General features: G+C 37.3%; 1 protein-coding gene across 3 annotated transcripts in view; it reads right to left on the bottom strand.

The window, feature by feature from the left end:
- LOC106870238 (mdm2-binding protein) overlaps positions 1-25,036 on the bottom strand; it is a 46,867-nt gene that overhangs the window by 9,897 nt on the left and 11,934 nt on the right. For all 3 annotated transcript variants that reach the window (XM_089354334.1, XM_089354335.1, XM_089354336.1), the window contains exons 3-12: positions 14,971-15,065; positions 13,690-13,766; positions 11,150-11,204; positions 9,498-9,720; positions 7,361-7,492; positions 6,147-6,244; positions 5,347-5,410; positions 4,504-4,621; positions 2,941-3,270; positions 768-932 (exon numbers count right to left, since the gene is read on the bottom strand). In XM_089354334.1, the coding sequence (XP_089210460.1) occupies positions 768-932; positions 2,941-3,270; positions 4,504-4,621; positions 5,347-5,410; positions 6,147-6,244; positions 7,361-7,492; positions 9,498-9,720; positions 11,150-11,204; positions 13,690-13,766; positions 14,971-15,065 (1,357 nt within the window). The remainder of the gene's footprint in view (positions 1-767; positions 933-2,940; positions 3,271-4,503; positions 4,622-5,346; positions 5,411-6,146; positions 6,245-7,360; positions 7,493-9,497; positions 9,721-11,149; positions 11,205-13,689; positions 13,767-14,970; positions 15,066-25,036) is intronic.

The raw sequence follows: 25,036 nt of genomic DNA, 5'->3' as shown, positions 1-25,036 counted from the left end.
AGATGAAAGTCAATCTTTGTGATGCAGACTTTGAAATATTGAGGACGATGGGTATGCACCCAAGAAAGATCTGCAGTGATGGTGAAGCATAGCATCTGTAGTGCTTACATTGAGGGTTCTAGTTGTGTACTGTTCATGTCTAAGGGCCAAACTGTTTTCTTGATAAATGTAATGAGTGTGCCTTTAAGTTGTTGAAGGAGACAACACTGGCATAGCATGACTCATTGGAAGATGTTTCTGGGGTCTCTGTTGATGGAGCCAGTGTAGATTTAGCATAGTGTGTCTAGATTGTGGGTGGATGACAATTTGATGCCTGAAGATTAGAGAAGAATGAAATGTATAACCTGCATAAAAGTGGATGTTGTTCGTGACACATTAGAATTGATGGAGCATGGACAAGAGAGCTCCATCGGCACACACCAGGTAATCTGATAAAATTACCAATCTAAGAAACAATAGATGCAACCTTTTTTGCTAGGAAATTCACAATGGTGGGATGAGGTATATATGCTTGATGCAGAAAATGATATTGTCAAAAAGTTGTTGGTGGCTGGAGGAATTCAAAAATGGTAGAGATGGCAAATGTATTTAGAGATATATTTTGAAAGGGACTCTGATGCAAGTAATTGGAAATCCTTGTTAGATCAAGAATGTAAACTCTTCCTAAAAAATAGCATCATGTCCTTGAGTAAATTAGCCAATATTACTAATTCACAGCTTTTGGCTAGAACTTTTAAATTGTCCTTCAAGTTGCAAAAGAGGCTTACCACTCAACTGACATCTGGATGGTAAAGTATCAAATGGTTGAAAGCAATCTTTACGTTTGAGTTTAGATTCCAAGTTTTCCAGAAACTTCTGCTGTACATTGGCAAGGAGTTGGAAGAGCTCTCTTGGTTGTGTTGAAGGAACTGTCACAGAATCTGTAAGATCACCTAAATAAAAAGCATTTTATTAGTTGTAATAATAATAATAATAATAATAATAATAATAATAATAATAATTTCTACTGGAAGCATAAGGCCTCAAATTTGTGGGGAGGGGACTAGTCGTTTACATTGACCCCAGTGTTTCACTGGTACTTAATTTATCGACCCTGAAAGGATGAAAGGCAAAGTCAACCTCGGCATAATAATAATAATAATGATGATGATGATGATGATGATGATGATGATGATGATGATGATGATGATGATGATGAAGATGATGATGATGATGATGATGATGATGATGATGATGATGATGATGGTGATGATGGTGGTGATGGTGATGATGATGATGATGATGATGATGATGATGATGATGATGATGATGATGATAATGGTTTCAAATTTTGACACAAGACTAGCAAGTTTGGAGGATGGGGTAAATTGATTATATTGACTCTAGTACTCAACTGGTACTTATTTTATTGACCCTGAAAGGATGACAGGTAAAGTCGTCAATAGTGGAATTTGAACTCAGAACATAAAAACAGATGAAATGCTGTTAAGCATTTTGTCCAGTGTGTTTATATATGTATGTTTATATATGTATATGTGTGTTACTGTCTCTGCGCCTTGACATCAAGTGATAGTTATAAAGGAACAGTATTCTTTATTTCCAATTTCTTGTGAAAATATGCCTGGTCACGGGGAATATTAGTGTACTTAGAAACAGGTGAGGGTTGGCAACAGGAAGGGGGATCAAGTCATAGAAAATCTTCCTCAACAAATTCTGTCTAACCTAGACAAGCATGGAAATGTGGACATTAAAACAATGATAGTGTCTTGGTCAAGTGTAATTTTGTTTTCAATGTTACTGTTTTCCATTAAGGCAGCCAACTGGCAGAATCATTACCACACAGGGCAAAATGCTCAGTGGCATTGCATCTGTCTTTACATTCTGAGTCCAAATTCCACTGAGGTTGACTTTGATTTCAACCTTTGAAGTCAATAAAATAAGTATCACAGGAGTTAATGTACACCTGCTCCTACAGTCAGTAGTGGAGGTGCAATGTCCCTGTGGTTAGGGCAGCGGACTCGCGGTCATAGGATCGCGGTTTCAATTCCCAGATCGAGCGTTGTGAGTGTTTATTGAGCGAAAACACCTAAAGCTCCACGAGGCTCCGGCAGGGGATGGTGGCGAACCCTGCTGTACTCTTCCACCACAACTTTCTCTTACTTCCTGTTTCTGTTGTGCCTGTAATTCAAAAGGGTCAGCCTTGTCACACTGTGTCATGCTGAATATCCCTGAGAACTACATTAAGGGTACACATATCTGTGGAGTGCTCAGCCACTTGCACGTTAATTTCACGAGCAGGCTGTTCCGTTGATCGGATCAACTGGAACCCATGACGTCGTAAGTGACGGAGTGCCAACAGTGCCAACAACAAGATCCTACAGTCACATCTATTTTTTGGAGTCAGCAAGTCTTGTGCCACCTCCACTCAGGCACACCTTATCCCTCTGATCCTCCCTTATTAACTATATTGTATCCCTATATTGTTACTCTTTCTAATGATTCATTTGCTGAACTTTATAACAACTGTGTAATATACTTACTATGTATGGTTATTGTCAGTATATTATCCTCCAAAATTGCTGACTTTATGTCAAAATTTGAAACCAATAATATTGTTTTATACTAATATTTTTTTCATGCCAGCATGAATGGGATAATACAATTATTGGAACAAACTTTATTTTTCAACAGCTGGATGCCCTTCATACTCTTAACCACTGAAACTATGAAGCAGGAATAAAACCTGTCTTTTTTTGTTCACTCAGGTAAACTAGAGCAAACAGAGTTAATGGTCTTGCTTAAGAGTTATAAAAGTGTAGTAAACTGTGGATATAAAATCTTGTGGTTAATAGTCCAGCACTTTAACTAGAGTCATCGTAACTGAAATGACAAAAGATATAAAAAGCAATTTGTCAAAGAAATAGGATAGAATCACAATACCTTTCAGATGATTTTTTACAGCCATGGCTTGAATTTTAGTTAAGTAAGTATTGACTTTAGAGAGTATTTTCCCATTAAATACAGGTAGAGCTGGAAAACTTGCATCAGAACAGTTAATGAGAGGTGGGCAGTAGCTCTGATGTAAAAGATCAAATATTTCACCATCAAGTTCTTCAGCTGAACGCATCATATAAGCATCAATACAATAATGGCCTGGTGTGTTAACCTCCATACTAGAGTCAGAACTGTTTGACTTATGCGAATGTTTTCGAGGAACCAACACGAAAAGCATGAGTTCACCATCTTTGCTGTTACTGGCATATATAATATCTGGAACAATAGCAAATAAATATTGTCATAATATACAAACAATAACCATACATAATAAGTATTATTACACAGTTGTTATAAAGTTCAGCAAATGAATCATTAGGAAGAGTAACAATATAGGGATACAATATAGCTAATATGGCAGGATCAGAGGGATAAGGAGTGCCTGAGTGGCAGTGGCACAAGATCTGCTGACTCTAAAAAACAGATGTGACTGTAGGAGCAGGTGTGGTGGTGTGGCAAGAAGCCTTCTTCCTAACCACATGGGTTCAGGTTCAGCCCCACTGTGTGGAACCTTGAGCAAGAGTCTTCTATTATAGCTTAGGGTTGACCAAAGCCTTGTGAGCGGTTTTGGTAGAGGGAAAATGAAAGAAGCCCATTGTATATGTGTGTGTGTCTTTGTGCTTGTGCTTATCCCCCACCATTGCTTTACAACCAATGCTGGTGTGTTTACATCCCTGTAACTTAGCAGTTCAACAAAAGAGACTGATAGAATAAGTATCAGATTTTAAACAAATAAATAAATACTGGGGGTGATTCTTCTGACTAAAAAATTCTTCAAGGTGGTGCCCCAGCATGGCCACAGTCTAATGACTGAAACAAGTAAGAGACAAAGAAGATTACAGACAGAAATAGCAGAATAAGGAAACAGCATATCTGTGGGCCAAAGGGTTGGAATGCATCAGCAGCAACTTCATACTAGTCTTTTTTAGGGATGTGGTCAAGAATATCTGTATGTCCAAAATTTACAGTACATCTAGTTCCAAACTGATGACCCCAACCCACTCTTGTAAAATGTATATAGCCATGTATCTTCTCTACAGCAAGAAAACTGTTCTGGCCCCTTCCTTCATATTCTAAATATTTCATCTTTCATCACTTACCATAAAAACTGCCTCCCTCTCTACTGTCAAAGGGGGATCTTAGTCTTGCAAATCACATGGTGACCTCACTAGTGTTGCTGCTGCTACAAAAAAGCATCCAGTACACTCTGTAAAATGGTTGGTGTTCATAAGGGCACCCAACCATAGAACCCATGCCAAAGTAGACATTGTGGAACAGTGCAGTCCTCTAACTTGTTAGATCCTGTCAACCCATACAACCCATGCCAGTGTGCTAGATGAATGTTAAAAGATGATGGTGGTAATGATGATGAGGATCATGCTCTAAAACAATTTAGGTATATGATACATATATTTCAAGATTATTGGTTTGACACCTGAACAGACTTACCCTGGGTAAAGTCAGCTAGGATGTATTCTTTCCAAGCTACTGTGTTCAGCTCTGAAGTTTTATAGGATGCAACCACATGATCAGCAGAGTACTTAGATACAGCTACTATTATTGCAAGCTGTTAATATAGAAAATATATCAAAAGATTTCTTTGTCCTAAGACTGATATAAAACATTTTCAAGAAATACCTCATAAATTTCTTTAGTTAACTATATAAATGTGTTAGTAAAAAAAAAAAAAGAACCAACAAAAAACATATATGTCTGTAGTTGACCACATAAGTTAAGTACAGTGACTGTAAAAAAAGATTATACATAATAGAGAAATATAAACATTTAGGGATGATATAAATGATTAACAAAAGGTGGATGTGACTGGGATGAACTTCTTAATGCAGAAATGGGGTGTTTCAAACATTTTATAGAATGGAAATGATGTGGGCATGAAAAACGTAGTATACTCCATAGATGTTCAGGAAAGTGTGTGTGTGTGTGTACTCACACACATACTTGATGGTGTCTCATTAATATCTTTTCATCCACCAGTGCTTGTTATTAGGGGAAAACTAAAAGATCAAACCCTGTGTATTTATAAAATTTGGGGAGTTCACTCCAACACACAAATGTGTGCAAAATTTGTTTATTCATTCAAACTCAGCATTTTAAAAGTATTTATTTCATCAATATCAGAGTTATTTACCAGAGGATATAGTCACACACAATATCTCTTCTACAATAAGATTTGAACTGATGTCCAAGTAGTCAGGTAGTCCAGGACTTTAACCTTATAACTAATATACCTGAATAATGATGATGCTAAAAATGTATAAAATATTTACTTACTTGATCACAGTTTGATAAATATTCCAGAATTTGATGGGACTTTTCATTTTGATTAAGCAATACACTGGCTGTGGGTTATGGAAATGAACATCATTCTTTTTAAGCCCAATTTTTTTCTTGCTTGCATGGGTTAGACAAGATTTCTTGATGCAATGTTCTATAGTAAAATTTCTGCTTTTCTGCTTTTGTTCTAAATATATTGCTATTATAGATTACTTTAGCTGATTACATACATCCAAATCAGTTCCACTTGGATTTACTACAATGTAAATATGTGTTGGAATTTAACAATCTGTTATTAATTGAATTCTTAATTGCTGTGTATTTATTCTTTGATACTTATACATCAATCTTTTATATGGATATAGTAAAGTACATGCATAAAGATACAGACACACACACTCACACACACAAAGACATGGAATCTAATTTTGTATACATATTTTATCAGCCTGAAAGAAAGTACTACTGGAATAATATTTACTAACTAGAGTGTAATCTAATTACTAAACAGGAGTAATAACCTCATTTGCATTCCCTCTTAGTAATGCAGGCCTCATTTGTCTAACAGATATGTTTGAAACATAAATAATGAATCTGAAAGTAGGTAGGATTGTCTAATGTGCAAATGAAGGATCAGAAATTGAATATGCCAGAAGTGCATATCAACAGAAAGCAGACACGTCTAAAATAAAACTAAAGGACCATCCAACAAAAAAAAAAGGGCCCAAAGAAAAGTATTACATAAATAACAAAATACTGAAATTTCACAAGTAACATGGCTTAGAGTTAAAGGATACAGTTTAAATACTTGAGGATGAATGGCAAAATGAGGAATTGTGTGTACATCGACAATGTCGAGGATTTTCATGTGTGAACCAAGTCTTAGAAGATGATTCTGTTAAAAAATATAAATAATCTCTAGAATAGTTTGGTTATTTGGTGATTATTTTCAGACAAAATTAAAACACATATTACGTTCCTGTTGATATTTATTCAAAGATATGCCACTGAAAGTTGCTTTATTATATGTTTTTGTGATATGTCTTAATCTAAAACAAATACTGATGTTTCTTGAGTAATGACCAAAAAAGGTTATGGAATTGAAGTTATTTACTAGAGGATATAAGCATAGCTGTGTGGTAAGGAAGCTTGCTTCCCAACCACATGGTTCCAGGTTCAGTCCCACTGTGTGGCACCTTGAGTAAGTGTCTTCTACTATAGCCTCAGGCTGACCAAAGCCTTCTGAATGGATTTGGTAAATGGATACTGAAAGAAACCTGTCATATATATATATATATATATATATATATATATTTATAGGCGCAGGAGTGGCTGTGTGGTAAGTAGCTTGCTTACCAACCACATGGTTCCGGGTTCAGCCCCACTGCGTGGTACCTTGGGCAAGTGTCTTCTACTATAGCCTCGGGCCGATCAGAGCCTTGTGAGTGAATTTGGTAGACGGAAACTGAAAGAAGCCCGTCGTATATATGTATATTTATGTGTTTCAGCCAAGTGGCTGCGGTTATGCTGGTGCACCACCGTGAAGTATATATATATATCTTATATATATATATATATATATATATATATATATATATATATATGTGTGTGTGTGTGTGTGTTTGTCCCCCCAACATCGCTTGACAACCGATGCTAGTGTGTTTACATCCTCGTAACTTAGCGGTTCGGCAAAAGAGATCAATAGAATAAGTACTAGGCTTAATAATAAGTCCTGGGGTCGATTTCTTTGACTAAAGGTGGTGCTCCACAAGTAAATGAATACACATACTTTAAAGGCAACAAACTGGCAGAGTCGTTAGCACGCTAGGCATTCTGTCCGTCTTTACATTCTGAGTTCAAATTCCACCGAGATGGACTTTGCCTTTCATCCTTTCAGTGGTCAATAAAATAAGTAGCAGTTGAGTACTGGCGTTGATATAATCAACTTACTCCCGTACCCAGGAATTACTGGCCCTGTGCTGAAATTTGAAATCAATATTAACATACTTACATTGCAGGAATAAGCATCACCAAGACATTCCTTCTTTGAATTATCATCATTTCTGTTAAGCATAATTTTGATAGGAAAAGACTTCTGAGTTGTTTCCAGGGCAAAACCAGAAAAACAACTATCTGTACAGTTCTATAAAATATAATATAATTGATATGGATATCCACTTTATACAGCTCAACCAATTAGTGCTCTGATAGAGCTTCAGGAATATAAAATTAAGGAGAGAAGACAAATTCAAAGGTTGATGTATATATTCATTCAATCCATATTAACAAAATTCTCCATGGTATACAATATACATACACAGATGCATTCATTTATATGATATATAAAAAATTTCCAAGAATTTATAAATACATACATATACATAGAAATTTATAGACATACGAAAATTTATAAACACATAAAAATTCATAAATATAAATATAAAAAAAATACAGATGAATGCATCTATGTATGTATATTGTATACCATGGAGAATTTCATTAACATGGATTGAATGAATATATACATCAACCTTTGAATTTGTCTTTTCTCCTTCTTAATTTTATATATATATATAAGCATGTATATGCATGTGTGAGTGCATATATATATATATATATATATATATATATATATATATATATATATACACACACACACACACTTAGTTTTTATGTCATGTTATATATTTAAAAAAAATGTTAACATTAAACTGAAAGACCACTCAATACTTTTTAGTAGAGTACATATTTACATATACAAGAAAAAGGTTGACAGTCAACTCATTGTAAAAGTTTAATATATCATATATATATATATATATATATATATATATATATATATATATATGTATGTATGATGTATACATATTCATATTTATATATCAAATATATATAACTGCACATACATACATATATGTAATCAAATTCACATCCCTCTTATAATTCCTCATCCTCTCCATACACTTTTGCTACATTTATCAGAGTAACTAAGAAACATTCCATGTCCTCTGGATAGGTACAGTTCAACAATTCATAACCTCATACTTTTCTTTTCATTAACAGTCTATGTTTCAAGTGTTCTATGAAATCAGAGCCCATTTCTTTCTTAATCTACACACTACTTCTGACTTCTTATTCAATAGGTTCTTCATTTCTACACTGGTTATTCGAAAGAGTGTGAATTTCATGCAATTCCAGAGTATTTTCTCAGTGTGGATTACTTGTTTTCAGTTTGGGCTTATCTTATCTTTTTCTTTTCTACTTAACCCTGCCGTGTCCTGTCCCATTCGGTTTGTTATCACTGTACATCTTTCATTTCCTCGCCATCACTACAAGATGATGGGATGGTACTACTGGGAGGGCCCCTATTAGTTTCTTAGTTATTGGCTCATGGCTCAGAATGAAACAGTTTTTTTTTTTTACTACTATGGTGGCGAGCTGGCAGAAATGTTAGCACGCCAGGCAAAATGCTTAGCGGTATTTTGTTAGCTGTTACGTTCTGAGTTCAAATTCCGCCGAAGTCGACTTTGCCTTTCATCCTTTCAGGGTCGATAAATTAAGTACCAGTTACGCACTGGGGTCGATGTAATCGACTTAATCCGTTTGTCTGTCCTTGTTTGCCCCCTCTATGTTTAGCCCCTTGTGGGCAATAAAGAAATAAGAAACATTAGCAGTATTTCATCTGTCTTTACATTCTGAGTTCAAATTCCACCAAGGTTGACTTTGCCTTTCATCCTTTCAGGGTCCTTAAATTAAGTGCCAGTTGTGTATTGGGGTTGATCTAATTGACTGGCCCCCTTTCCAAGAGTTTTGGGCCTTGTGCCTAGAATAGAAAAGAATTTTTTATTACTACCCTCAGTGGCAACCAGCGGTACTCTAGTGACAACAGTTTCAGGGACCAATAATTGTTGTTGCTATTGCTGTTGTTTGTCATTGTCTTTCTTTATTTTATAAGAATCCTCAGGCTAGTCAGCCTTCAAGTGGCTTTTACTACCACATCCATAGCAGCAAGAATTTCTGCTATACTTAACTAATCTAATTGCTTGTCTTTCTGTACACATAATAGTGAAATAATTATCCTGGATGGTTTTGTGGTCTATGAGGAGGAGTTTATCAGGACCTGTTTGAACGAAAACTATGTAACTTACCTGTTTGTCAACTAAAATGATATTTCCTTTCCAAGCAAGGTTCTGTGGAATTGTCACTTGATCCAAAGATGGTAGGCAGTCTACAGCCCAAACCTCCAATAATACATCAATGTTGTTAGGGTTATTCATATCTTTTCCAGTATCAGGTACATAAATGATGAAGATGCTGGCACACAGCCACAACTGATAGCGTTTGAGAACACCATGTAAGACTGGCAGAATGCTTTAGAAAGAAAACAGATTATTTGATACAATCAGTATATAATTTACACATTTTATCTTATAAGAGAACAGCAGGATTAAGATTAGATTTATCTCTTCATTTACAAATTAGTAGTGTTGTGGAAGAAATCTGACTACCCCACCAAGTAACTGAAGGTGGACTGTCTCGTTATAAAGTAAAGAACTGTGAGCAATTGGCAGTTCGGGTTGGTAGCTGTTCACTGTGAGCTGTTGATATAGAGCATTGAGTCTCGTGTAATAGTAGTGCATTGTGTAAATACTTTCTTTCCCTTCTGCTTCATTATATTATATACCCAACATACAAGGATATAAAAGTATGCAAAAGGATTTTTGTCAACAAAGTCAATACCTGTACATGTTTGGTAGCTGGTGAATGTATGTAAGATTTCTGATTTCAACAATGCAGTACAAGACTTGAAAATAATTTAATATTCTTTCTAATTTTGGTAGCAGTTCTGAGTGGGTGGGGAAGTCAGTTACACTGCCCCCTGTATTCAACTAATACTTATTTTAATGACTCTGAAATGAATGACGGCAGCATCTACCTTGGCAGCATTTGCACTTATTCATAACCTAATATTGCAAATATGCATAGTTTTCTAAAAAGGTTGTCACTTCTTGCAGTACCTTCTCATATTTCAGGCACTAAAAACATTGTTTTTACTCATTTTATGCTCTGATGTCCATCAGTAGTCAAAGAAAGCTTGAAGGACAATTAATAGATGTTACTACCTGAAATATGGCTCAAGTGGATCCAATCTTCAATAATGTGAGAATACAAATAATAAATGGTAAACATAAGATTTTAAGTTTTATTGTAATCTTATTCCATTTGAGGATTTTAATTCCTAATAAAAAATGATAAATATGATTTCAATTGTTAATATATATTGAAGTTTAATAGTAAAACACTATAAGAAATGAGTATATGATTGGTTCATATAGCATCAAATAACAAATGCTTGCAATAGTATCTATAGTAATAAAGACTGAATAAATAAGTACAGAAATATGTACAGAAATGACTGTAGGACACACTATATAAAACAAAGATGGTTAGTGGACATACTATATATATATATATATATATATATATATATATATATATATATATATATATACACAAGTACAGGAGTAGTTATTTAACATTATGTTTAAAGATAAATCTATCTATATATTGGTCAAAATATATAAAATATTATTATATATTCTAGGTGATAAAATGTATAATTAACTTTATTTTAATTAGGCAGTAATTTGCCTTATGCTTTAATCCTTTTGTTATAATATTTCAGCTAAAACTCACTGCAAAGTGAGAATAACATCCTGTGTAAACTGAAGCCAAGAGAAATAGCAACAACAATAAAGAAGTAAAAAGTAACTAAGAAGGGTTAAATGAGTATACTTACTCATCATCAAGGTCAGCCACCTCTGAGAAGTCAACAATAATGTCCACAATACTTCCTACAACATAAATATAAATAATCTTTGTACATGAGACAGAAATATGGCAAATACTGCTTTCATCATAAGTAGATATTTTGTACATATTGTCTGTATATAGTTTATATACACTGTATATAGATGAATCACTTTTGTGTAGAGAAGTAAACATTTTGAACATGTTCATGATATGCATTGCATGTACATTTTGAATCATCATTCTTTAACAACTGTAGTCCATGCTGGCATGGGTTGAATGGTTTGATCAGAGCTGGCAAGCCGGTGAGATGCACCATGTTCCAGTCTGATCTGGCATGGTTTCTATGGCTGGATGCCCTTCATAACACCAACCCCTTTACAGTGAATGCTGGGTGCTTTTAACGTGGCACCAGCACAAGCGCTGCCAGGTGGGGCAGACATGAGTGCTTTTTACATTGTACTGTAAAATGTGAGTATTTGTGTGTGTGTGTGTGTGTGTGTGTTTATCAATATAGGGCAGCGAATTGCCAATTAATTAATAAATTAATAATTAACAATTTTGCCAAGTAGTTCAGTATGCAAAAAAACCTTTATCGGTAAACCATTTATAATTATAAACATATAGGGATCAGCAGGAGTTGCTTCACCAACATACTGAAAAATTAGAAATAGCAGTTAAAAACTACTAATTCTAACTACAATTTTTTCTCCAACTGATGGTGATATTTATGGCACACATAGAACAAAACCGAAGACAAACAAAACAAACCTGCCGTTAGTTAATCATGTACGACGGTTCTTGATTAGAATATAAAGATTCGTTTCACTCATCAGCATGATATCCATAATTATAAATTTGAAAATGCTAATAAACCCATGTATATCTGACCGTGTGACTCCCTACACCACTTGCAGACGTTTTTGACATCCATGCATGACTTGCCATACACTTCCATTAAATGGCGATGAATTTCAATCAGTTTAATGCCTTTTGCATTCAAAAACTGAATAACTGTGCGAACTTCACATTTGGCGGTAGCGTCAATCAGGAGCCCCATCAGATACAACTGGCAAGCCAAGACTGAGCACGACAGCGAGGCTCACGCAGCGGAAGGCACATGCACAACAAACACAAGTGTTGCCAATAGCCTCACACAATTTCCCTGTATCCCCATCACATTGGAGACCTTACTTTTGGGATTATCCTCGTATATATATATATATATATATATATATATATCATCATCATCATCATCATCGTTTAACGTCTGCTTTCCATGCTAGCATGGGTTGGACGACTTGACTGAGGACTGGTGAAACCGGATGGCAACACCAGGCTCCAATCTAAATTTGGCAGAGTTTCTACAGCTGGATGCCCTTCCTAACGCCAACCACTCAGAGAGTGTAGTAGGTGCTTTTACGTGTCACCTGCACGAAGGCCAGTCAGGCGATACTGGCAACGGCCACGCTCGAAATGGTGTCTTTTATGTGCCACCCGCACAAGCCAGTCCAGGGGCACTGGCAACGATCTTACTTGGCTTGCCGGGTCTTCTCACGCACAGTACAAATATATATGGTAAGCCAAGTGAAATCATAGTCATGGCTGATGTTGGTGTCACATAAGTGGCACCCATGCCGGTGGCATGTAAAGAGCACTGTTCGAGCATTGGGCCTCACGGAGGCAAAGTGGCTGAGTTCCTTTCAAGAGTTGAGCTTCCTGGAGGCAAAGTGGCTGAGTTCCTTTTGAGTGTTGGGCCTCACAAATGCAAAGTGGCCAAGTTCCTTTCGAGCACTGGGCTCTGCAGAGGCAAAGTGGTTGAGCTCCTTTTGAGTGTTGGGCCTCATGGAGGCAATGACCAAGACCTTTGACATTATGTCGTGCTTAAGAAGACCCATCAAGCTGAGCAAAATCGCAGATACTAGTGTCACACAAATAACACCCATGCCAGTGGCATGTAAAAGCACCCATTACACTCTCGAAGTGGTTGGCATTGGGAAGAGCAACCAGATGTAGAAAACCATACCAAATCAGACTGGAGTCTGGTGCAGCCTTCCAGCTTACCATCCATGGTCAAACTGTCCAACCCATGCCAGCATGGACAACGAATGTTAAGTGATGATGATGATGATGGTAAGTATATTCTGTATATTTTCTATACATAGCTATGTGTGTATATGTGAATGTGTGTAGCCTAGTGGTTAGGATGTTAGGCTCACAATTATAGGGTTGTGGGTTCAATTCTTGAACAGGGCGACACATTGTGGCCTTGAGAAAGGCATTTTATTTCACACTGTTCCAAGATATTCAGCTGAAAATGAATACCATTGGAGATTTATTAACTACTATTATTAAGGCATGGCATTGTGGTTGAAAAGTTTGTAAAATTCCTTCAAAAACAAAAGCTTAACAGCTTTTATAGACACAATAAAAATTAATGGAAGAGAAATGAAGATATTGCTGAGTATTAGCATCATGAACATACAAGAACCTTCTAATCCTAGAAAGCAAAAGAATTGATCTCCTTACCTGCCAAAGGTAAATTATCAGCTATTCTATGGAGCAAATCACAAAGATTTTCTCTGTCCTTGCTGTCCTCTTCATTTCTGTGAACAGAAATGGAGAATTTCATAATGACATTTTATAAAATAGTTTTTACCGTAGTACATTTTTTTTCTCAGCAAAATAGATAATAAGGTAAAAATTCTGAAAGAAAGGAAAATAGTCAATTACATCACTCCTAGTACACTACTGATATGTGGTTTAACTACTCAGAATGACAAAGAAAAAGCAAACTGTTTGTGCTAGTTGGACTTGAACTCAGAACACTAAAGGAAACAAAGTTAAATATCTTAAAACACTTTACTGATGTTGCCAACTTACTGTATTTTATGTGGAGGCGCAATGGCCCAGTGGTTAGGGCAGCGGACTCGCAGTCATAGGATCGCGGTGTCAATTCCCAGACTGGGCGTTGTGAGTGTTTATTGATTGAAAACACCTAAAGCTCCACGAGGCTCCAGCAGAGGATGGTGGCAAACCCTGCTATACTCTTCCACCACAACTTTCTCTCACTCTTACTTCCTGTTTCTGTTGTGCCTGTAATTCAAAGGGTCAGCCTTGTCACACTGTGTCACGCTGAATATCCCTGAGAACTACGTTAAGGGTACACGTGTCTGTGGAGTGCTCAGCCACTTGCATGTTAATTTCACGAGCAGGCTGTACTGTTGATCGGATCAACTGGAACCCTCGACGTCGTAAGCGACGGAGTGCCAATTGTATTTTCTATTCAATAATATTAAACATTGAATAAAAATAATATTGATGCAAAAAACAAAAATAAAAACTAACAACTAAATGAGTAAGCTGATGTAATGAAATCTTATCCCAAACACGAAACCCATTATTTGATCTAGCCAATGTGGTGGAAATAACCCCAACCTATCTTGTGCTTGAAGGTTTGGCAATAAAAGTATTTACTCTGCTCAGATTCAGGTATTTCTCTACTGCATGCCACCAAAACACCAATAGGGGAGTCTATACATGGTTACTTGATTTGCTAGAAATAGCAACCAAATCTCCCTCAAATTTCACCCTACAATCTTAAGAAGAGCAAGTATATCTATTTGATATCTAAGGGATAGTCAAGGCTGAAAAGTCTTTGGTGAAAGGTTTGAATTTTTGGCACTGACTTAGGGCTTAATAACAGAAAAAAAAAAAAAAATGCAAGGGTCCCAAACGCAAAACAAAATTAGACAACACCTATATACAAGTTTAAATATTATTATGAAAAATATTCTTTGGCTACTTTACCCCTGAAGAGAAGATGATTCTTTCGGATATAAGTCATCTGGTGTTGTGGTACTGGTTACAGGGATCCATACACTATTAGGGTTTGCTGGCAAACACTGGAAAAGAAAGAATTTTAGACTGTATAAAATAGACATCTTCCTAATATCCCATCCCTCTGCCTTTGCCCAACCACCACATCCTCTTCTATCACTCACTCTCTCCAATTCCCAGTCACATCTTCACCATCTTCTCTTTCTCCACCTGAGGTAACCATGTTTCTCCTCCAATGCAAGACACCTTCTCCAGTCCCTCAATACAACTCCCTCCCTCTAAGAGAAGTCTTGTCTTGCAAGTTATTTGGTGACCTCGTTGTCGCTGGTGCCATGTAAAAAGCACCCAGCTCATTCTGTAAAGTGGTTGGTGTTAGGAAGGGCATGCAACTAGAAATCATGACAAAGCTGACAGCAGAGCTTCGCAGTCTTCTGACTTCTTAGTTCCTATTGAACCATCCAACCCATACCAGCATGAAAAACAGACATTAAACGATGATGACGACTAAGTAATCCCAAATAGAAGTTGACGGCTGTCATACTGACTTTTAAGGTTAATTATTGTGATATCTTTAAACTGTTGTTATGCTGAGTTACTGATCAAGACATTAAACTCTTAATGGTTTATTTCCAGCTGTAAACAATTATTCTTTTCAACTCTAGGCACAAGGCCTGAAATTTTGGGGGAGCGAGCCAGTTGATCAGATTGACCCCAGTACGCAACTGGTACTTAATTTATCCCCCCCCCCCCCAGCAAAGTTGACCTGGGCAGAATTTGAACTCAGAATGTAAATACAGACATGCTGATGTTTCTGCCAGCTTGCAGTCTTCCAACTATTAGTTGCAATGCCTGCTCCGTTTCTTTCTCTAAACATACAAATAAAATTAATATCTTCCAAACCCCATATTGCTTAAGAGTTATCTATTTTAAATCACAAACATTTACTCAATTCATCATCATCATCACTTAACGTCCATTTTTGATGCTGGCATGGGTTGGATGGTTTGTTTGAGGTCTGGAGAGCCAGCGGCTGCACCAGGCTCCAATCTGATCCGGCAATGTCTCTTTACAGTTGGATGCCCTTCCTAACGCCAACCACTCCAAGAGTGTAGTGGGCACCCACTACACTCTTGGAGTGGTTGGCACAGGAGCCAGTCAGGTGGGCTTGGCATCAATCACATTCGGATAGTGCTTTTTACATGCCACCAGCATGGGAGCCAGTCAAGGAATACTGGCATCAGCCACATTTGGATGGTGCTTTTTATGTACCATCAGCATGGGAGTCAGTCAGGGGACACTGGCCTCAGCTATGATATTGGTTTTACTTGACTCAACAGATCTTCTCAAGCATATCATATTGCATGATGCATGAGAGGTACTCTTAACTGGTCTGGACAAGCATGGCTGCAATCTCACTTTACTTTATCTTTAGCCATTTAGTTTCTTTTAATGTATATCAGCCATAATGATGCTTGAACACTACCTACATCAGTGGTTCTCAACCATTTTTTGCCAATGGACTCCTTTAATTCCTATATTTTACTCTATCAGATCCCCATAAGCATTCAATGTTGAAATAAAATCTTATTAAATTTTTATAATTAAATATTAGTCAGGAATGTATAAAAAAAATTAAAATATTTTCTGTGTTGTAGGAGTATAACTAACTTACTGCACATAAATTTTAACAATAAAATCTTATATGGACCCTGGTTCAGAACCACTGCCTTACGTGAACTCGAATTATTACACATGAATATAATAAAAGAATGTGCTTGGACTAAGGGAGATAACTTCACAAGTCATAAACACTCAGCACCTTTATCGCTTTCATTTTACTTTCTTTTTTCCAATAACCGACTGTACGGTTGGTATAAAATCATAGTTAGCAGAAACTTACAGCAGTAGTATCTTGCCTTTCAGAACTTTAGTGAAAGCAATGCTGTTTCTCCTAACATCAGCAAAGCCTTTGACTGTGTCTGACAACAGAACCTCATAGCTATAGACTTTATCTGTTTTTCATACCTTGAACCAGAAGTTTCCAAACTGCCTTATCACTGTGTATTGACAGGACTATTTCTGAGAAGACATTCTATCAACTTCACACTTGACCAATGTTCAATTATGCCTTTGATATTCTTCCTTCAGCATCATCCACGTACGAGCCCAATTCTTCATATTCTGTGACTATTAACAGAAACCTTAAAACCTCAAAAGCATCCTGCAACAGGGACAAAAATCTCTTTCAACAATTCAATGATATAATTGCTGCACATAAACAATAGGCAGCAAATTGGCTGAGACAATTAGAGCATTGGACAGACTGCCTTGTGGTATTTATTCCAGCTCTTTGCAATCTGAGTTCAAATCCCATTAAGGTCAATCTTGCTTTCATCCTTTCAGGGTTGATTAAAAAAAAAAAAAAATCAATCTAGGACAGTAGATTGAGAAAACTGTAAGGTCAACCAAATGCTTTGCAATATCTGTTTCAGCTAAGGTGGTAAACCTTAGGCCCAGGAAGACACGGGATGAGGTGGTGAAGCATGACCTTCGAATGTTGGGCCTCACAGAGGTAATGATAAGAGACCGAGACCTTTGGAGATATGGTGTGGTTGAGAAGACCCAGCAAGGAAAGTGAGATCGCTGCTGTGACTAATACCAGTGTCGCATAACCAGCCCATCTAAAAGTACCCTTCAATCATCAGGTGATATGCTGTGCTTGAGACCTGTTGAGTCAAGTGAAATCATAGTTGTGGCCAATGCCAGTGCCACCTGACTGGCTCCCTGTGCAGGTGGCATGTAATAAACACTATTCAAGCATAGGTTGATGCGAGTGCTGGTGGCACATAAAAAGCACCCACTATACTCTTGGAGTGGTTGGCATTAGGAAGGGCATCCAGCTGTAGAAACCTTGCCAGATCAGATTGGAGCCTGGTGTAGCCTACTAGCTTGCCAGTCCTCAATCAAACCGTCCAACCCATACCAGCATGGAAAATGGACGTTAAATGATGATGATGTTTCAGCTAAGGCGGTAAGCTGGCAGAATCGATACTGCACAAGACAAAATGTTTAGCGACATTTCACCCATCTCGAAATCCTGAGTTCAAATAACACTGAGGTCAACTTTGCCTTTCATCCTTGGGGGGCGGGGGTGCAATAAAATAAGTACCAGCTGATCACTGGGGTTGATATAAACAACTTAGCCCCATCCCCGGAAATTGCTGGCCTTGTGCCAAAATTTGAAACCAATATCTGTTTCAGCTGTTGGTATTTTGACAGCATCACTTGTGATGATACAAGCACCCAGTTCTATTGGCACACACAGGTGGTCTTTCCTTTGGATAAATATTCTTTTCTACTCTAGGCACATATTTGAGGAGGGGGCCAGTCGATTAGATCGACCCTAGTACGCAACTGGTACTTAACTTATCGACCCCGGAAGGCTGAAAGGCAAAGTTGACCTCAGCGGAATTTGAACTCAGAACGTAGACAGACGAAATACCGCTAAGCATTTCGCCCGGCGCCCTAACGTTTCTTATTTCTTTATTGCCCACAAGGGGCTAAACATAGAGGGGACAAACAAGGACAAAGGGGTTAAGTCGATTACATCGACCCCCAGCGCGTCATTGGTACTTAATTTATTAACCCCGAAAGGATGAAAGGCAAAGTCGACCTCGGCGGAATTTGAACTCTGAACGTAAGGGCAGACGAAATACCGCTAAGAATTTTAAACGGCGTGCTAATGTTTCTGCCAACTCGCCGGCTTCCTTTGGATAAATATCAGTGGCACAAAGAAAGAAGACTTGTAGGCATGGGCAACCAACAGTTTTCTTCAACAAAATCTTCGACAGGCCTACACATGTGCAGATGCATGGTTAACCTTGACCAACAATGGTCCTATTTCTAACACTGCAAATAAAATGCCTGAAACTTGCTATAACAGTCAGGTTTTACAATTTTTCATCTCTCACAACTTTACATAACATTGTCAGTATGTTATTCCAAAGATTATAGTTTCCTCTTCAGGACCAGGAAATGTGTACTAACATATTATAGAGCCTAAATGTGGCCCACTTCAGAACACTGATCACTTATTTTGGATGTTTCTGTTTCACTCGTAGACACCTGAGATCACATTCAAAAGAAAGTTATTCAACTGATTGGCAATGACTCAGTAACCACGATGCTTTGATCAATCACTCAAAAATGTTCTGTTTCTCCTCTGCTCCACTACCAACCACTCCAGTTGCTTGTATTCTGAACTAGTAATTTTCATTCCACATTCAAATCAACCCAGTCAATATTTCCACTTCTCCTGTAATCATCGTTAATATATCTCAAATCCTAATCTTACACTAAAAAACCTCCGAAGTATCTTGTAATATTTTTTATGTGTTTCTCCTAACAACTGTTCAAACAAAACAATAACATTAGTCTCACTAAAAGAAGCTACAAATAATGAATATTGTCCTTCGAGCGACTAGACAATATCAAAAAATCCGATAAGGGAGGTAACTCCAGTTTTCATAGTTGATAAGAGTAAACGTCACTGTGTGCGTCTGCCTACCAGTCAATTTATAATCTTATTAACTGAGAAAATTAACAAATAATAAGATTATATTAAATTATATATACCCTACTTTTACATATCAGAAAAAAAAAAAAAAAAGAAAAAAAAAGTCAAATGAACTTTACAAAGAATATCTTAATTTCTTTAATTGAAGTGTTTTACAACTAATTTAAATTTTCTATATCTCGCATGTGTCTATGCGTGCGTTGTTAATAATTCACAGGCATGGGAACACATGTCTAACTGATCAGGCGTCCAAATCTTGCCGATTGGACATGTACATGCAACTTTGAATAATTAAGTTGTGAGTCAATAAATGCTCACCTAAATGCTTCATAGTACACTCGCTGCTCTTCTCTTTCACTTTGCATATATAGACGTGTGTGTGTGTGTGTGTGTGTTGGTGTGTACAGGCATATATTTGTTCGATTTACGTCCATTTTTCTATGCTTACATGGGTTAGATGAATATATTATTGAAGCATTGTTTTACAGATGAATGCTCATTCTATTACTAACCCTTACTGTTCTTTTAGGGATCTCTTATTACACATGTCTACAAAGGCTTAAAATGGGTGGACAATTTGCTGTCAGAAGTCATAACAGACAGACATGCACACACGTGCATATATATATGATACACACAGATTTGCCTTGTGAGTAAATTTGCTAGACGGAAACAAAAGAAGCTTGTAGTGTATGTATATATATATATATATATATATATATATATATATATATATATGTATAATCATCATCATCATCATCGTTTTACGTCCGTTTTCCATGCTGGCATGGGTTGGACGGTTTGACTGGGGTCTGGAAGCCAAGAGGCTGGACCGGACCCCAATCTGATCTGGCAGTGTTTCTACAGCTGGATGCCCTTCCTAATGCCAACCACTCCGAGAGTGTAGTGGGTGCTTTTAACACTCCACTGACACAAGTGCCAATCAGGCAGTACTGCCATCGACCATGTCAGCGATTTTGATTTCTTTATGCTTGCCTCAATAGGTCTTCGCAATGAATGAGGGTTACTCATAAGTGGGCCGGTTACACTCTACGTTCAGATGTGCATATATATATATATATATATATATATATATATATATATATATATACACACACACACACACACACATATATTCAGGTGTAGCTGTGTGTATGTGTGTGCAAGTGAATACATTTATGCTTGTCTCCTTGACAAACATATGCACCATACAAACAGTGCCAACCCTTTTCCGATATCCTGTAGAAACAGGTCTAACCATGAGAAAATAACACCTTGCTAGAAAACAGGTGAGGGTTGATAATAAAGTTTATTCAGTCATAGAAAAATCTGTCTCAACAGATTCTGCCTGACCCATGCAAGCATGGAAAAGTGAATGTTAAATTATGATGATAATGATGACGACATCCATTGTACTTATTCCTTTTGTAACTGTTGAACTTTATACTTAAAGAAATTGTATGACTAATTGACAATTGATGAAATACACTTAAAAACACTCAACTCTGATAAAAGAAAAAATTTCTTTTAAATTACAAAACTGTTTACAAATAACACCAATTAGATAACACTTTTCAATTGTCATACTTGTATCCGTCAGAATAGTCTGATCAATATCTTCTGTTCATTTTAACATCTTAGTGAAATTTTCTAATTGTATATTTAAAAGATTTATTATTCACAAGGTACAAATTCACACTCGAATGGTGCTTTTTATGTGCCACCGGCATGGGAGCCAATGCGTGGCCCTGGCAACGATCATGCTTGGATGTGCTTTTAACGTTCCACTGGCACGAGTACCAATCAGGCGGTACTGTCATCAGCTACGTCAGTGGCAGCCTTCTGGCTCACCAGTCCTCAGTCAAACCATCCAACCCATGCCAGCATGGAAAGCAGACATTAAACGACGACGACGATAATGATGATGTACAAAGCCACCTTATCCTAAAATATAGTATAGCCAAGTAATTCATCCACAATGCAATACTGTTAATTATTTTATTGGCACCATAAAAATGAAAGGCAAAGTCAACTTCAGTCTCAGTTCCTCCTGCACAGTTGATTTGTAAATTGGACAGCAATACATCTCTAATAGTCCCAGTTTTGAGCAAAATCACCTGCACCTTCCCAGGTGATGCTATGTTGCCTCAGATCTTTGAAGGTGGTGCACCATGCCTCTCTTCCTTCATTCCTCTAGATCAATGCACTGCAACCTTTTGTCCCTTGCAGTACACTTATATTCTTTTCAAAATTTGGCAGCACACCTGAACTAAAAGTATAGAAAAAAAATTATATTCAGGTTACACTGTGGCACACCTAGCATCGTCTCATGGCACACCAGTGTGCTGTGGCATAATAGTTGCGGAGTACTACTATAGAGGTACTCATTGTATAGCTGTCTTGAGGACTCGTTCTTCTGACAGTCAGAAAACATGACCTATAAGTCTCCCTATTCTTTCTGTCACAAACACCTGAAGGCTTCACAGATCGACTCTTCTGAGGACTTCAAAGTTTGTGAGTCTGCAGACACTATTAGTGGAATGTTTTCAACCTCTGAGCGATCTCGGCAGTCATTTTCCTGCAAAAATTGCTGTTTGCAGGACAATGATCTGGTACAGCAGGATCTTCATACAGTTGCTAATCAAAGTGCTTGCCCAGATCTTGTTTATTCCTCTGAGCTCTGCTGCTGCATGCTCTACTCTAAAGCTGACAATTGCCTCAGTATCTCTCCTCTGTTGCAATAATGCTACTCAGGTAGCTGAAGTCGGTGACATTTTCAAAAGGTTCCTGATTCATAAAAATTTGCATCTCTCCTTACACATTGGCCTGCATCACCTCGGTTTTCCCAGAGTTGATCCTTAGACCAACTTTAACCATTATTTTAGCCAATCTGATCATCATTTGCTGGTGCACAGAATGTGGAATCTGCCTAGAGTGCATTGTGGGGGATGCAGTAAAATTTCTCAATAAATACTGAAAAGCCACTAGTCTGTTTCTCTACCATCTAAGCAATGTCATGCCAGTCTCCTTATTTCTCTCATTCTCCAATTCATAAACATGTTTATTATGCTATAAATCACGTTGGCCATGACATTGGCTTTTCACAACTTATCTGACTACTTCCTGCTCTTATCAAAATATTTGATATGACGTTAATTTATTTGAAATATCTTTGAAGTTAATTAACTGATTAATGTCTATCAATGACACCGAGTGCATGTCCAACCACATGATGTCAACAATAGAGTTGGGCAAAAGTACTTTAGGCAAGAAATTCTGTATGATGCTAAATACACATATGATTAAGCAATGAAACTGAAAGATAAAAAACTTCTCTAAGAGTATTTCAAATCTGGAGAAGAAAAGAATGCAATAGAGATAACTTCAATTATAAAAGTTAATCTAAATGTTTTGAAAATAAAGACAATGTAGTTAGGATTGGATCTTGTCTTTAAAGCCAAATGGGGAAACCAACAGTCATATTTCAAAGACATTTGAGCGAATTCGTTGCCAGTACTGCTGGACTGGCTCCTGTGCAGGTGGCACGTAAAATACACCATTTTGAGCATGGCCGTTGCCAGTGCCGCCTGACTGGCCTTCGTGCTGGTGGCACGTAAAAGCACCCACTACACTCTCAGAGTGGTTGGCGTTAGGAAGGGCATCCAGCTGTAGAAACTCTGCCAAATCAGATTGGAGCCTGGTATAGCCATCTGGTTCACCAGTCCTCAGTCAAATCGTCCAACCCATGCTAGCATGGAAAGCGGATGTTAAACGATGATGATGATGATGATGATGATGATGTACATTCACACACACATACACACATATATATATATATATATATATATACACTCACACACATCATCAACATCGTCATTATCATCATCATCGTTTAATGTCCTCCTTCTATACTGGCATGGGTTGGATGGTTTGACAGGAGCTGGCCAGGCAGAAGCCTGCATCATACCTAAATGCATAGTGGCTTGTCGCCTGACTCTTTACATTTTGAGTTCCTGAGTTCAAATTCTGCTGAGGTTGACTTTGGCATTCATTCTTTTAAGACTGATAAAATAAGTACCAGCTGAATAATAGAGCTAATAAAATTGACTTATTCACTCCTCTAAAATTGTGGACTTGTGCCAAAATTTGAAACCATTACTTTTGTTATCTCCCTTGCTACTTGTTTTCAGATTTTAAATATCCCTTTAGAGGGCGTTATTGTCTTCTAATTGAAAGGACAATCTCAGTTAATCCAATATTTTTTTGAAAACTCTAACTTTATTAACTCTCATATATTGTTGGCGTTAGGAAGGGCATCCAGCTGTAGAAACTCTGCCAAATTTAGATTGGCGCCTGGTGTTGCCATCCGGTTTCACCAGTCCTCAGTCAAATCGTCCAACCCATGCTAGCATGGAAAGTGGATGTTAAATGATGATGATGATGATGATATTACTCAACCATGTAATTAGATTGTCTGTCTAACCTAGGTCACTAACTATCCTACAATGTGACATACAGATTATCTCTTCAACTACATAACTGTCTATCTGACCATGTGATCACTTGCTTGTCCAACTATAAGGCAATCTGCTTGTCTGCTCAACAACAATAGAAAGAATGCCAGGTTATGTATGCTTTATTATCACCTGTCAATTTTTGTGACAAACTAACTGCTTATGTGACAAATTGCTTGTCTAAATATTAAAAAAGATTAAATTTTGATGTACACCAGATTATTTCTATAATGAATCTCACATCAAACAAATAATAAAATCCAGCAAATTTTTTCATTATTTTATTTTTTATTTTAAACAGTTGTTTGTCAAAGAGATATCTATACTGCCTACTTTGACATCAATATCTGTGCCAGCGCTATGTAAAAAGTACCCATGCTGGTGCAATGTAAAAAGCACAATTGCTGGCTCCATGTAAAAAGCACTTAGTCCACTCTGCAAAGTAGCTGGCATTAAGAAGGGCATCCAGCTGTAGAAATCATGTCAAAATAGACAACTAATGGTTGGTGCAACCCCCCAGCTTGCCAGCTCCTATCAAACCATCCAACCCATGCCAGCATGGAAAATGGGTGTTGATGATGATGATAAAGATGATGACGATGATGGTGATCATGAAGGTGATTATGACAATGATGATGATCTAAGGTAAAGGTTGTTTCAGCTTATCCCAAGAACCAGCCATGCCTGTTATTTTGCTAATTGACACATAGACAGGAAGAAATCAAAAGGTTGGCTGTGCCAGCTGTAGTAATAATATTCTTTTCTACTCTATGACAAGGCCTGAAATTTTGGGGAAGGGGCCAGTCAATTAGATTGACCCCAGTACACAACTGGTACTTAATTTATCAACCCTGAAAGGATGAAAGGCAAATTCGACCTTGGCGGAATTTGAACCCAGAACGTAAAGACAAACGAAATACTGCTAAGCATTTCGCCCAGTGTGCTA

Source organism: Octopus bimaculoides, chromosome 6 (assembly GCF_046866305.1).
Source record: "Octopus bimaculoides isolate indiv1 chromosome 6, ASM4686630v1, whole genome shotgun sequence".
NCBI lineage: Eukaryota > Metazoa > Mollusca > Cephalopoda > Octopoda > Octopodidae > Octopus > Octopus bimaculoides.
The sequence above is the reverse complement of the archived record's forward strand: the minus strand, read 5'-3'. Positions and strand labels throughout refer to the sequence as shown.